Source organism: Chlorocebus sabaeus, chromosome 7, assembly GCF_047675955.1.
Source record: "Chlorocebus sabaeus isolate Y175 chromosome 7, mChlSab1.0.hap1, whole genome shotgun sequence".
Classification (NCBI taxonomy): Eukaryota; Metazoa; Chordata; class Mammalia; order Primates; family Cercopithecidae; genus Chlorocebus; species Chlorocebus sabaeus.
The window spans coordinates 126,633,608-126,649,905 of NC_132910.1; the positions used below are offsets into that span (position 1 = coordinate 126,633,608).

The 16,298-nt window shown below is 37.4% G+C and overlaps 1 protein-coding gene across 2 annotated transcripts in view; it reads right to left on the minus strand.

Annotated features, from left to right (window-relative positions):
* The window catches only part of GPM6A (glycoprotein M6A), a 366,415-nt gene extending 352,560 nt beyond the window's left edge, over nt 1-13,855 (minus strand). The window contains exon 1 of one of the 2 annotated variants that reach the window (XM_008000299.3): nt 13,729-13,855. In XM_008000299.3, coding sequence (XP_007998490.1) covers nt 13,729-13,732 — 4 coding nt within the window. In that variant the 5' untranslated portion in view covers nt 13,733-13,855. The remainder of the gene's footprint in view (nt 1-13,728) is intronic. The other variant, XM_073017733.1, reaches the window with a different exon arrangement.
* Between the last annotated feature and the right edge of the window lie 2,443 nt (nt 13,856-16,298).

Here is a 16,298-nt window from a genome sequence, read left to right on the forward strand (position 1 = left end):
ATTAGCTTTAAAAATACTATTCAGAATGCTTTGTTTTAATTATGCTGTATTTTATTTTAATTATGTTGTTTTGAGTCAGTCCTTGATGTAAAAGATAAGAGAGAACTGAATGAGTCTTTCAACCCAAGGATGACAGCCTCTTTAAACATTCATCATTTGAGCTTTAAAAGCCAAGAAAAAGCAAGAAAGGGGAAAAATAGGGGACAAAAGGGAAGGACATGGAAGAGAGCCCCAGAATTATGGAGACCTACAGACAATAATGTGAAATATAAGGTATTATGAGAGAGGGATCTTTCTTCCTTACCCTTCATCTGAATTAAGTCATACAAGTATTACAGTATTAAAAATATGAAAATAAATTTTAATAATGCTAAATCATTTGTGATCTCTTTTAGAAAAAAGCTGTTGGTATCCTGCCATTACCAACACTTAACTATACATTTTCTGATAGCTAAAGTTTCTAATTTTTAATTTTATAACTTAGTTTGATCATTGGAATAGTCCACTATGTTACAATCTATAGTTAAATATGTTAAATTATTTCCTTTATAGTTAATCAGATCTCTTCATGTTTTTGGGTCAAATTTTATAAATTTCTGATTATATCATGGCAATAAGTGGGAAATAGAATCTTAAAGACTTGTCTGGAGCTTCTGTTTAGTTAAGGGGTGAAACCAACTGCGTAATCATAAACATTTCTGTCATCTGTAAGAGTCATCCTCTTGCATAGCTTCCAAGGAGGACCACGTGGGATAGTAAGAAATGATGTAACATCTCTCTCTGTGGACAAGTAGACCAAGAAAGCAATCCTGAATCACCGGGTTGACAGAAGTCATACCAGATCATCCTCCTACTTAATAACATGGGATTTGATATACACAGTTATTTATAATTAATTGGAAGTTACCAGAATTATGAATACTTTTCATTTGTTTGTGCTTATTCTTGATGACTCCTTCCTCTCTTCAGAATACCAACTTCTTCTAGTTTGTATTCCAACAAAGAAAAAGACGTTTTTCCTTCTTCTTATCCCACATATTTTCTTCCTTTTTATTACATCTGTAACCAAATCTACTTGGATCTCCGTCAGTCCCTGTAGGAAATGCTGCAATTGCATGATCATGTAGTAGGGCGATTTTCGTAATCCTTATATCCAGCCTTTCTCCGACCTGTACTGCAATAACCCAGACTCATTTGGACAAAGGGCCTAGGGAAGCAAGAATATTTTCATAAGAATGGTTGGATCTCCGGACCATGTAGTCTAGACTGAATAGAAAAAAAGTGATGATAGGTTGAAGTACAGAGAAAGCAAATGGGACCAGTCTCTAAGGACCCTGTGAGGACAGTGAGAAGGTTTAGAGTAAGGGTCAGGGGACAGGAAGGATAAGATGCAGGGGCTGGCAGAACCCCTACGTTGCTCACCACCAAGGCACTAGTATTCACATTGTTTCTACAATTTCCATTAGGGTGTGGCCCCATATCCCATTCCAGAGGTCATGGGACATAAAAAAAATTCATTGTAAGAGACCTGGAGGGGAAGTGGACTCCGATGGGTCCCAGAGCATGCTTGTCCTCCTCCATAGCTTTCTTCATGCTCTTCTTGGGCTATTCCCACACCGTTACTATCCCTACTTCCTGACAAAGTCACAAACCCTCCAGCTTCTCAGCAAGGTACTCATTCAGAAAGCTTCTCTTGATGACTGTAGCCTCCACGGATGTCCTCCATTCCTGAGCAGTGGTTTTACCAATGATTATATTTAATCCAGATCTCTGTATCTTACAGATTTTTAAAATAGGTTTCTGTGTGCAAGTTTTATATCTCAATGAAAGCATCAGTCCTTTAGAATCAGAAATTATACTTACCCTGCATCCTTCATTATGTCATTATGTGCAGAGCAAGGGTGGGCATGGGATAGACCCATCAGTAGACCCTTAAGAAATACTTGTTCAATCGAGTCAACACTAAAATAAATTTAAAAGGCTGTTTTGGGGGTGCAGTCATTTTTTTTTAACCAGGAAATTGTTGGTGGTCCTATATACAAAAATTCTGCCACAACAATGATCTTAAGATGATATAATGAGATTTGTGAATTATAATTGGAATTTTTAAATATTTGACATTTCTTGAGTTGAGTATCCCTTTACCTGTCAGCTGATTTAAACCAGGATGTATTTATCATATGATGTAAGGGGATTTCTCCTAAGGTAACTGCTGTGAAATGAATGAAATTATTTAATAATACTAATATTTGTAGGTATCTCTATGCCTTTTATACCTAAAGAACCAACTATTTACAAATCGTATACTTATATTAATAGTTTATATTATAAACTTATATTAATAGCTCTGCCTTTTTTCACTTTAGAGGAATTTGCTTTCTTATATACAATTAACAAATAAAATTTCATTCTTCTTTTTAAATCTTTCTTTCTTTATCTTTCCTTTTTTTTTTTTTTTTTGATATGTAATTTCACTCTTGTAGCCCAGGCTGGAGTGCAGTAGCACAATCTCACTGTAACTTCTGCCTCCTGGGTTCAAGCAATTCTCCTGTCTCAGCCTCCCGAGTAGCTGGGATAACAGGTGCCCGCCACCACTCCCAGCTAATTTTTTTTTTTTCTTTCTATTCTTAGTAGAGAGGGAGTTTCACCATGTTGGCCAGGCTGGTCTTGAACTCCTGACCTCAAGTGATCCACCCGCCTTGACCTCCCAAAGTGCTTGGATTACAGGCGTAGTAGCCACTGTGCCTGGCCTAAATCTTTCTTTAGAAGGGAAAAATATGTAAAACAGTGACAAAACGTATAACCTTGTCAAACATATCTCATATCTCAAGTACATCCCTATGAATATTTATCCTTTTATACTATTTAGTAAGAAAACTAAAAAAGAATGCAGAAAATTCCCTGAGTATCCAGTGTTGAAGTTCATTATTTGCACTTCAAATCTAGATGGAAATAGATAGTTGACTTATGTTAATAAAAACTATCTACTAAATATAATGTGTCTTCAAAATTTTTTGAAAGCACAATTCCATTTCAGCACTTTTCTTTTATATATTTCTGTATTTTTCTTAATAAAAGAAAGAGTAAACAAAAAATATTACACCCAGAAGGAATAAGCCAGCACTGAGTTATATTTTATCAGATATGATCTGTTTTATGCCCTGATATTTCTTTTAAAAAACACAATGTATTTGTTTCGGGCGTATAGACTAGGATTTAACCATGGTGGTCATTTTCACCGGGAGATAACATTGCTAATGGAACAAACATCATTTCTAGAACTTGTAAAATGATTCCTTTTAAATGAATCATTTCTAGGACTTGGAAAATGATTTCATTGTAACAGCCACACAAAACACTATCTTGCACTCACATATATAAAAATGAAACAAATCAATCAAAATGAAAAAAACAAGAACCCCCTACACACAAACACACACGTGCGCGTGCGCACACACACACACACACACACAGAAAAAAAGAGAGAGATGTAAATAGCAATCCAAAAGTTTAGAGTTGCTAGCATAAAACATATAAACTTACATGTTAAAATGTATCAAATAGTTCCCTCACTAATTAATAATATATTAATAATATATAATGAGTTACACGTAGGTAATGTGCATGTAGCCTAAGGAAGTCTCAGATAATTCCTGTTAATATTGTATATTTAGTATTTGTTTTGTTTCCATTTTTTTCTTATCCTCACTTAATAAAATCCTCACTTAAGAAAAAAATATCTAAAGATGTGAAGAAAGAAAAATACCCAAATCTGGCTGAAGCCTTAGTTGTCTTCTCTGTTAGAAAGTCAGGGTTGAAAACACAGAAGAATTACTAACAAGGAAAGATCTGTCAGCTGTGAGAAATGCTGCCATGGGAACATCATCTTCATAATTTGGTGAGAGTGTGGGGCTCAATATAATTGATTGATTGACTAGTTTATAGGCATCTAGAGCTGAATGAAATCTTACAGGCTACTTAATCCATATCCTTTGCTTATACCTCAGGACTAAGGTAGCACAGATCAATAATAGCTGAGTTATTGGGATAAGAACAATTATCTCCTGACTCCTAGTGTAGTGATTATTTAACCACAATATGCTTCATCTCTGTTGATTCATTTCACAGTTTGAATATAAGTCATGTATTTATCTATATATTCCTAAATACATGAAGGTATAAATAGTCTCTATAAATAAAATACAAGAAAAATGAACAATACAGTTTTCAGAACAGATGCACACCAACTTTACTAGACATACTGTATTATATCACAATTTAGAACAGTCAAGAAGCATATCTTATCATTTAAAAAACTCAAATGCCATCAAACATTCTTAGACAGTTTAACTTTTGAAGTTACATTTAAATATATAAATGTATGTCATTAGATCATTTTGTAGTAACTTGCTGAGGGATTCTGCTATTCCATGGCATTTTCAGTCTCTGCCTTTCCCTTAGATCATTCCCCTTCTGAAATCATGAAACAATTCTTTCCTACCCAACAAAAATCTTTGCTTGACCTTGGATCCATCCAAATTTCCTCCCACCCTCCCTCCTTTTCTCTTTCCTTCCCCTCTCTCCCTCCTCTCTTTCTTCCTTATTTTTCTTTTTGTTTTTTTTTTCTAGTCCTTGTAATCTGGTCTATGAGAGCAGACTTGTATCTTCACTCCTTTATTAAAAATGCTTTGGTTTCAATACACTGATATAAATGAAAAAACCCTTAAAACAAAATATATTATATTCCTTTCTGTTCTTTGTGTTGCACTGAATAATGTAGGTCACTCATTTCTTAAAACTCTTTTTTTTTCTTTGATTCTTCTGAACGTGCACTAACTCTGTCTCATCTACTTTTCAGCTGAAAAGTCCTTCTTGCCTTAATATTCTAGATCCTTCTTGTCTTAGTGTTTCTTTCACAAGAGCCTTTGGTCTAGTGTTTCCCTCCCACAACTGTTTTCTACACCCTATTCTGAACAGATACACTCATTCCATAGTTTTGCCTTCTTTCCTGTCTCCTGCAATGACCAATATTAAATACATTATACTTTTTAAATTTTGTATTTTTGTATCTTTCTGAGTTAGCAAAGTAGGCAGTCATAGGCAAATAGCTTGATGATAAGAGCATTTGTTGGTTTCTTTGTCAATTGTCTAAATGTTGTTGCCTTCAATATCTGGACATGACCCCAATTAAGGAAACAGTACACATTCACAAATAACTGTAATGCAAGGAGGAAACAGCTGACATAGCAGACACAGAGAGACAGAAAAGAAAGTTTCATCAGATGCAGTGTTTACTGAACTCCAGGCATTTGTGCAACATACTTGAAGCTTTACCACATTTTCCTAGCAGTGTGTACAAATGTAATAATATATGCAATATTTATTATATTCACATTGCTTTTCCAATATCCCTTAATTTTCTACAAACATCTTTCCAAGATAGATATTAGAGAGAAAGGAGAGTTTTGAACCTATTGAGGCTGAAGGACTAAAGGGACAGCTAGGTGAAGACAGCTGACAGGCACAGATATGCAGATTTGAGAGATACATAAATATAAATGACACTGAAGCTATGAGACAGGAGGTTATTAGTACCTTTCAGGGGAGGGGTTTAAGTGAACTCTGGAGAACATCACCCAAAAGAGACAGCAACTATAGAAACTTAGTAAGTTTAGTAGTGAAATGAAACAGAAATGTAATAGTAATTACAAGAGGTAGCTCTTGGTAATATTAGGACTAGGATTAGAAAATAAAAATAATGCAGACATGCCTTAGAGGTGTTTGGGGTTGGGTTCTAAACAACTGCAATAAAGCGAATATCACAATAAAGCAAGTCACATGAATTTTTTGATTTTCCAGTGCATATAAAAGTTATGTTTACACTATGCTAAATTCTATAAAGTGCACAATAGCATTATGTCTTTAAAAAACCCCAATGTATATACCTTAATTTTAAAATACTTTATTGCTAAAAAAAAATGCTTACAATCATCTGAACCTTCAGCGAGTCATAATCTTTTTGCTGGTGGAGGGCCTTGCCTCCCTGTTGATGGCTGCTGACTGATCTGGGTGGTGATTGCTGAAGGTGGCTGGGAAGTTTCTTACAATAAGATAATGAATTGCATTTGTCTTATTTTAAGGCAATATAATTGCTGCATCAATTGACTCTTCCTTTCATGAAAGATTTCTCTGTAGCATGTGATGCTGTTGGTTAGCGTTTTACTCACAGTAGAACTTTCAAAATTGGAGTAAATCCTACCACTGCTTTATCAACTAAGCTTATGTAATATTTGTAAACCTTTGTTGTCATTTCAACAATATTATTGCATCTTTATCAGAGGTGAATTCCATTTTAAGGAACCACTTTCATTATTCATCCATAGAAAGCAACTTCTCATCCACTCAAGTTTCATATGATATTGCAGCAATTCAGTCACAACTTCAGGCTCCACTTCTAATTCTAGTTCTCTTGCTAATTTCTAGTTTCTCTTTCTACCACATCTGCAGTTTCTTCCTCCACTGAAGGCTTAAGCCCCTCTAGGTTATCCATGAAGACTGGACTCAAACTATTCCAAACTCCTATTAATACTGATATTTGATCTCCTCCTATGAATCATGAATGTTCTTAATGGCATCTAGAATGGTGAATAATTTCTAGAGGGTTTTCAACTGACTTTGTCCAGATCCATTAGAGGAATCACTATGTATGGCAGCTATTACCTTATGAAATATAGTTCTTTAAGAATAAGACTTGGAAGTGGAAATCACTCCTTGATCCTTTCAATTTGTAAAAAAAAGACAAAAACAAAACAAAACAAAACAAAAGGCACAGTATCTACGAATCTACGAAACACAATACAGTGAGGTTCAATAACACAGGGTATGCCTGTATATTAGTGATACAAGTGAATGAATAACAGCTGTAATGAGTGGCTAAGTCAGCTTAGAAGAAAGGCATTCTGGAGTCAGTTTTTCTCGTTACATGCCCCGGACTTCCTGCCTCATCATCAGTCGGATTACATGTTAAAATTGCAGGTCCAGCTCTCAAGCCCAAGCCCTCTGAATCTGAGTCTTGGGAATTGGGACCCAGGAATCAGTATTTAATATATGCCTTAATATATGTAGAAAATTAGAGGTTCTACAATAAGAAAGTCTATACAACTAGCAAGAGATAATTATTTTTTATTACTGTATATTATTTAGACATACCTTATATGTCTTAAAATAAATAATGAATATATTAAACTAAAAAATAATTTGTTTTATGATACTACTTTCTAGAATTAACACATTATTCTGGTTATGTCATTCATACGGGTCAAGGCTTCATTTCTCATTGGAATATGGTTTTGTTTGCTTGCTATAGCATGGATAATGAGCATCAAGTATCCAGCTTTGCAATATTTACCCTCATCTCCTCACCTCTTGTCAAACAGTTGAAAATAGAATGACCTCAAGTTAAATAAGCTGAAACACAATAATGAACTAATATTTTTTAAGGCCTCTAAATTTCTAGGTTGAAATGAATTCTGTCCTGGAGTTTAAACCCATCTCATTTACCCTAATTTTTCTTTGTTTTTCAATTGTCTGGAGAAAGGACTCGATTTTTTGTAATCACAGAGACAGCTCTAACTTTGCCAGATAAAATTATTAATAATAAAAAGAGATTTACATGAAGAGTTTGTTAAGTGGAACCTTAGTTAGTTAAATACATCTCTTCAAAAGAAAAGTATGGTGAAGCCTCTAGTGACATTATACCCATTCAAAGTTTGTACTTTGTAAAACTAACACATTCTTGAAAAAATAAAGCAAGCTCTTAAACAGTTCACTACAAAGCATCTAGTTGATTGTGACAAGAGGATATTGAGCAAAGGATTTATGCAAATTGACCTACATTCCAATTTATGACCAACTCTTTTCTAAATAAAATGAACAGTACTTTACAGTAGCCTTAGAAACTTCAGATTCAAGGGAAAATAAGATTAGCTGATTTTATTTGAAACTATTTTGAGTAGAGCTTATCCCAGTATTCTACCAACACATTTCCACCCAGGCATGAATTTCCACACTCAAATGTTTTGCTGTGAAATTTTAGTGTGACTGTTTAGATTTCTTCATGTTTCTAATTAAAAATGTAGTCTTTAATCATATGTTTTTCTCAGAACTTGTACTGAGTTTTCAGTTGTAAACCCAATGTGAAGCACACTTAACAAGACAGCTCTTTTAGGAATTAGATCAGTTAGTCGGCTACCCTCAATTTCTCCTTTCCTCGTATGAGCAGGCTGCTCCTCAGATAAGGAAAAGCGATGTCCTGGGATTTCTGATGCTAGATCATAAGAATCTTTGCAGCTTCTGCTTGGGTTTTTTGGAACATTCATTCTTGGGATGCTGCCTCTTGGAACCTAGTCATCATTTTATGGAAAACCCAAGCCACTTCAGGACAGTTAAACTCGTAGTCAACAGCTGGCATCAACTGCCAGCTATATATGTGAGCTCTCTTGGATGACCAGTCCAATCCTGTCTTCAGATGGCTAAATCCCCTACTGCCATCAGGCTTCCAAGGCAGGAAACTTCAAATGAGGATTGCTCAGCAGACAGTCAGCCCGCAGAACCATGAATGACAATAATACGTTGTTGTTTTAATCCACTAGTTTGGGAGATCATTTTATGCAGCAATAAATGCTTAGAACATGAGTTTTATCTTTTTCTGCTGAGTTTGGGACTCTTATCAGACCTTGTGATTTCGTAAAGAAAATAACACACTGGAAGCCAAATGATCAAAAGTTTTATCCAGTTCTCTAGCATCATAAAAGTGTTCTTGATTTGCTTAATGGAAATAGCTTAATCTTACCTTCTTTACATGTTTTTTTTTTTTTTTTTTTTTTTTTCTCTCTAATGATTACTGGATCAAGAGCTGAGCTACATAAATTTGCAGAACCTTGCCCAATCCTCTCATCAAACAAATGAGGAAGTAGGATCCCAAAGATTTAATAGAACCCATTCAAAGACCTAAGAGATTGTTATCTGCTTCTCCTATTTCAAACCTTGGCTCTTGTACCTTTGTTCACAACTGTCTCGAGGGTGTCATAGTTTCCCTGAAAAAAAAGTTATGAGCTCAAGACAATACTGTGTGTCATTATTCTTTGTCTAAATTTGCAAACAATTTTACAGATACTTAACCAACTCCATTGTTACTCAAATTGAGTAAGAGCAAAATATTTCCATTTGATATTTTTCTCTTGTCAAAATGTGTAGACTCTCAAATCTAACACGGAATGTTTAAGTTGTCACATTTCACTGTTCTCATGTTAGGGCATTTAATACATATCATGTAGTTGGTGTCCTTCTTCAGTCAAACAGGATTTATCCTTTCCCTCCCTGTCCCTCAACCAGTACTCCCTATACTCACACTTTCAAATAGATAATTCAGTTCACAGGTTTTCCTCTCACTAAAGGTTGGTAACCCTTTCATCTTTGTTTTCCTTTTTGTTCTGTGTGCTGATTAAATTCTCAGGTGTTCCTAACATACTAAATATTTGTGTTTAGATGTCTTGCTATTACTTCTTTTTTTGCTTGTTTGTTTTCTTTTTGTTTGAGACTGAGTCTCTCTCTATTGTCCAGGCTGGAGTGTAATGGCATGATCTCAGCTCACTGCAACCTCTGCCTCATGGGTTCAAGTAATTCTCGAGCTTCAGCTTCCCGAATAGCTGGGATTACAGGCATGTGCCACCACACCTGGCTAATGTTTGTATTTTTAGTAGAGACAGTCTCACTATGTTACTCAGGTTGGTCTCAAACACCTGGCTTCAACTGATCCACCCACCTCGTTCTGCCTCCCAAAGTGTTGAGATTACAGGCGTGAGCCACTGCACCCAGCCTTGCTATCACTTCTTAATAACATTTCAAATATGAAATTAATTTTTCATCCAAAACATGCAGAAAGTAAACCATCTGGTTTATCCTTTAAATATTCTATCAAGGAACCCACTAATTCCCAGGTCTTCAAGATTTCAAATTTCTAGACAAAATATTATATTCATTCTCTTATTGCTCCATTGCCTAATTTTATAGATTTTTCACTTGACTTATCTCTCATTCATCTTTTGCTCTCCAGTTCCACTGGCTTAGACATATATCATATTCTATTATTATCATATCATATATATAATATAATAATATTCCCAAAACTGGTTTAGACATATATCATATTACCTCAGGATTACTGTGACAACTGGGTCTGTTCTCTCCAACTAATTCTGTTTTAAAAAACATTTTCACTAATCTCATTATGTCTTCCCTGCTCAAAAACCTTCCAAGGCACCCTACTTCCTATCATGTAAATTCTAAATTCCTCTCATTGCTTTTAAAGGCTCTCCAAAATCAAATCCCATCCTGTCAATCCAGCTCCATGTCCCACTGTTCCCCAAACTCACCTCCTTACTGCCTTGAGAAGGAGCTCCTTATTCTACCTAAAACCACTTCCCTTCCAAATGTTTCACATTCCTCCAAGACAGGTTCAGTACCACTCCCACTAAACTTTTCATAGTATCTGTCAAATTAAATCATATTCAACATCATTTTTTAAACAAAACAGTCATTAATGGTCTCATAGGGATATATATGTGGTCAAGTAGAACAGTAAGTGTTGTGTTCAGGAGAAAAATTAAAAATATTCCTGACCTATCTTTCCAATGGGGCCTGACATTCCACAAGTAGAGATTTGTAGGTTAAAATGCAACTTGAAGTTGAAATGTAAGTACTCTGAGCAATGGGTTAGCCCTGTAGGTTTTTTTTAGTATGAACTATGTTGTTGCATCCTTTCTGCAGAGTAAAACTTGGGAGCGGAGGGAAAACCCTGCTGCATACCTAGAGAAGCCGAGGGCATCAATGAGGAAATAAAACAACAAAAAGAAGAGATGCCAAAATTGCAATTGCCTACTTTGCAAATAACTTTTTTTAACAATCAGCCTTGTGCATTATGGATATGAAGGACTATAAATTATTCAGAATGTCTGATGAACCAATTACTCTCATTCTTCCACAGTGCTAGAGTTCAGATTTCTTCTTCTAAAGACAAATGAGAATTGATTGCTACATTTATCCCCATAATACTATCTTCCTTTCTTTAAGTGATAAATTTTGGTTGTCATTATATCAGGAAAAGCAAAACAAAACAAAAAACAAACAAACAAAAAAAAATGGATTCCATTTGTTGGCGCAATCTAGCATCCTCCTACACTGTTTTTCCCTCTTATCATAGCCATTTGGACTTTAATGCTAAACTCCCTACCATCCCTACTACCACTAAATAGAAGAGATTCTAAGTCATAAAGTTTTGTTTTTCATAAGTAAATTAAAAGGAAGAGGAGAGATATGGCCTTAAGTGGCCAAATGTTTTCTATTTCCCCTATGCACTTCCTTCCTGCTTTCCCTGCTTTGCCCCTTGCTGCTTATTGGCTCTTCCTACTCTCTGGACTGCATACTTGAATCTCTGTCCTGAGTTCTGGCTTCATGCCCTCACTCTCCCTTGCTACAGGCCTGTTCGTTTCTCTATTTCCCTCACCTCTGGCTTCCTCACTTTATTCCTCTACCTCCACCTAAAGAGAGTTCAGGAATATTTTTAATCTCTCCTACTAGGCCCCTGATTTCATGAATTTTTGGTGACCTCAATTACAATAGGAAAAATGTAATCCACTTCTGGCAGAAGAAGGAACAGACAAATTTTAGGTATCTCTCAGATTACAGATAGGAAAGAGAACTTCTAAGAGTCACACACCAAGCTTTGGATCCTGACAACTCAGTTGTTAACTCCACACCATCCCACACAACAGCACTTTCCTATAATGAGGGATGATTGATAATTATCCATGAGCATTGAAGCAAAAATCCAGGACAAATTGTTTTCACTATAGTATGGAAATGGAAATTAAAGAAATAATTAACTTTGAAATTATGAATACCTTACCTTTGATAGCCAGCCTTCTCGAACTTGAGGTTACAAGGCTAAATTATGTAATTCTTTCTGGACATTTTATTATGTTGGATCCAAATGGCATCATAATGCTTTTAATAGAGCTAATGAATAGATTGCATCAAGTCAATTATTTTGACTTTCCATTTATGACAGCTTTTCTCCTGTGTGAGCATATAAACAAGAGTTTATGGGCTCAAGTAGAACAGTAAGTGTTGTGTTTAGGAGAAAAATTAAAAATATTTCAGACCTGTCTTTCCAATGGAACACAACACTTAACAACCAAATAAGAAAAAAGAGTCCAAAATACTCTCTGCCACACTTGGGAAAATGTTTTATCTTTCTTTTTTAACCTGAAAATACTCCTTCCTTTTCAGAAAACATTTAAAGACAGTCCTTCTTAAGACCATTTCCAACGCTGTTTATACAAAGGCCCTAAAAATGGGTCCTTCTAAGACTCTTCCAAGGGTCAAGCAAGAAGAGACTATGAATGTCTTGATCACAGCTAACATTCATAGGCAAAAATGTCCTCAGCTTTCTCTTTTTTCCTTTCTTCCAAGTTGGCTACTGTCTATAAACTCCATGATTAGTAGTCAAAGCATCCCCTAACCCTTGAGCCTGTGGGAATTTAGGAATTTCAACCCGAGCACGTAAGTCCCCAAGGCCTCCTTTACTCTTGAAGAAATCCCTCACAACAAAGGACAAGGGAGAAGCCAGGGGGAGGGGCGCCCAGTGGACTTGGCTGGAAGAAGTGAGCGCGCTGGGGTTGGAAGAGTAACTCGGGCTGCGGGCTGAACGTAGCCGGTAACCGCGCAAGAGCTGCATCGCCCCTGCGCCTGTGGATGCTGCAGTCCGGGGATGGCGAGTGCTTTCTCCTCCCCAGCCTCTCCCTCGCTCTTCGAGGTGACTCGTGGGACCCTGCGTCTTAGTGGTAGGTTTGAATCGGCTATTTCACACCCAGTTCTTCCTCCCCTCCGCCACACACAATCACATTCCTGGAGCTATTCCAAGCTGCCTCCGCTAAACACAGAATAAGCGAACCCTGCCTGGAAACTTGAGCGAAGCTGAGCTGCGCCGAACTCCACTATCCAGTGACCCGAGCCAGTGTGGACGCCCTTTTAACCACGCTGTTTACCCAGGTCGAATTTAGGAAGAATCAGCCTTCGGCCTCAACCTCAAACCTATTGTGCAAATGGGCACAACGTTTGGAGAGAGACTAGAAATTGTCCCCAGTCTGGCCCTGCCCCAACACCTTCCTTTGCTCAAACCTGTACCAAGTGGAAGTTTTAGGAAGTTTCCATTTCTCGTGCCCTGTTTCAACTTGCTCCCCAAAGAGAACATGAAAACGTGGGAACTCCGGAGGACAGAGATCTCCCTGTAATCTGCTCGCTATTCGGATCCTGGGTCTCTTAGTCTTTCTTTATTTCCCAGATACCGCCCCAAGCACAGTAGACCGGACCCCCAGGCTTGGGTCGTGGGGCCGGCGCAGAGGATCAGCGCCCAGGCGCAGCCTCCCGCCCTCCTGACTCACTGTGAACAGTCGGGAACCCTCCCTCACCTCCAGGTGCCACCCATAGCCATCGCCTCGCTCCCAGAAAAAAAGTCCAGAGACAAGAGGGCGGGGGGCGCGGGGCGCGGGGGGAACAGAGCTGGGAGAGACGCAGTCTGAGGCCGAGAAACATTCATTTTCTTTCTATAATGCCCATTCCCGAGGACGAGCCTTTGGGCGAAGTGTCCGCGCCCGCCCGCGCACTCACCCATGGCCCGAGGTCCTGCTTCTCTGCAGTCCCCAGAGGAGAGCAAGTGACCAGGCGCTGCGCGGGGCCAAGTTCTCCAAGCCGCGCTCGGGCTCCTCGAGCCCTGGCAAGTGACAGCCTCGCCCCTCCCAGCGGAGACAACTCGCAGGACGCCTGGCGACTCTGCGGGCGCACAGACCCCACCCTCTTTCCACCTGCCTCCTCTGCTAGAAGCCCATTTCCCTCCCCTTCACTGTGGATCTCCTCCCCAGAGGCCCCCACCCTGCCCCCTTTCCCTTTCATTAGAGACACGTGCAAAGTCTCTCTCCTAAATACATTGAATGCACGTTACAGACACACACGTTGTCTCAGTAGCCAAGATAATGATCTCTAAGTGGAGTCTGGAAAGAGATTATTCCAAGAGACAGGTTTCATATGATAATTTTATGGTCTCTTGTCTTCTGTATACCATTTTGTTTCTTAATGATAATAACATTAATAAAGAGAAGAGGAAGATAAAATTCTCCCTTTAATTTATACTTTGTCATCTCCTCTTTCTTCTACATAAAATACGTTTCTGTAATTGGACAAGGTTATAAAGTCCTAAAAACCATACACATAAACACACACGCACGCACCCTGACACACACACACACACACACATAATAATATGCAGAAATCACCTGGAAAATGAACAACTCAATCCAAGAGGCAGTTGATGAGGCTGAAAGAGCACAGGGCTTGGCAGTTGAGAGGATGAGTTGTAATCCTGGCTCATTTCCTAATTTGTAAAATGAAGGATCTGGAAAAAGTGATCTCTAAGGCCTCTTCAAGCTAAAAAAAAAAAAAAATTATATAATTCTATGGGTTATTGACCTAGTTCTTTCAAGAGTCATACTGGAGAAGTTATTTCAGTAAATCAGTCCCCAAGGTATCGTACACTGCTTTTTCATGCAAAGCACACCCAGAAGTATACACATATCTATGCTGTGAGTAAGCGGAAGAATAAAATAAAACGGACATGATTACTTACCTTGAGGAACATTGCTATCTAATGGGGAAAAGGTGATATGAAAAATCAGTAACAATATTTTTAGCAGAATGCATGGATAAATGCAGAGCATATCATTAAAATGCCACAGAAACATCTGCACAGCTCTTTCTCACGTAATGGAAGAGCTATATACTCCTGTCAGGGGTGTTGTAAATGCACTTCAGTTACATGGGAATACAGTCATTCTTATGGGAGGGAAAAGGAATTAGTCAATAAAAATTAAAAGTGTTCAACATATCACTCAGAAATGCATCACCACTCTGGAAATTGACTAACATGAACTATGACTGTTGCGAAGCATAACACTAATACATTTGTTCAATAAAGGTAAGTTGCTGGCTCAAGCCTGTACTTCCAGCACTTCAGGAGCCTGAGGCAGGCATATCGCTGGAGCTCAGGAGTTTGAGACCAACCTCAGCAGAATAGTGAGACCTCATCTCTACAAAAAATAAACAAAAAATTAGCTGGGTATGGTGGCGTACATCTGTAGTCCCGGTTACTCGGGAGGCTGAGGTGGAAGGATCACTTGATCCTGGGAGGTTGAGGCTGCAGTAAGCCAAGACTGCACCACTGCACTTCAGCCTGGGCAACAGAGAGACCCTGTCTCAAAAAAAAAAAAAAAAAAAAAAAAGATAAGTGATAGATTTTGGAGATTGATTCATAAGCTCAGTTTTAGGATCACCGCAAGCAACTTACAATCTATTTCCTAAAGATTTATTCAAAATAATGTTTGAACTCTAAAAATTAGAACTATTTTTTTTGTTTTTTCCCATGGTATTCTATGATAATCCTGAAATACAAAATAATAATTATAACATAAACTGAGTACAGTGTGCTAAGTGTCAGGCATTGTATTAAGGGCTTCGTATTAACTAATATAATTCTCACTACAAAAGGAAAATACTGGTATCCCCACTTTACAGATGAGGAAATTAATCCACACAGAGATTAGGCACTTGCCCAAATTTTCATAATAAATGGGAATGCAAAATTCATACCCAAGACAAAATACTCCAGAGTCCATGATATTAATCAACTAACCACATTGTTTCTCAGTATCCAACTGGTTTTGCCACATGCTTGAGAAAGATGGTGATATCTTTTAACACTAAATATAATTCATAAATATTTTTAACATTCTCGGTAAAATATATGACATTTGGAATACATTAAAGATACAAATCATCATATACTGGCTCTTAATAATCAAAATCATGATGTTGTCTTTCCTTTGGCTTATTATAAGTGAATACATCAAAATGTTGATGTTTAATTCATTTATCTCACAGTGATGATGTAAATGGTGTCAGTATCCTAGATCTCAGGCGTACAGAGGCCATTATCTCACCTGAAACCTAACAAGTTACATGATTTTATATGGGAATTCAATAAACATATGCAAATTAATTCATTATCTCACTTAGTACATTATATTTTTTTACTCTAATTATCCAGTATTTCTGCTTTCTCATTCCTGTCACCTCATTGTCCATCAAATATTAAGGTTTTGCTTCCAAAATATTCTTCCCACTCATCC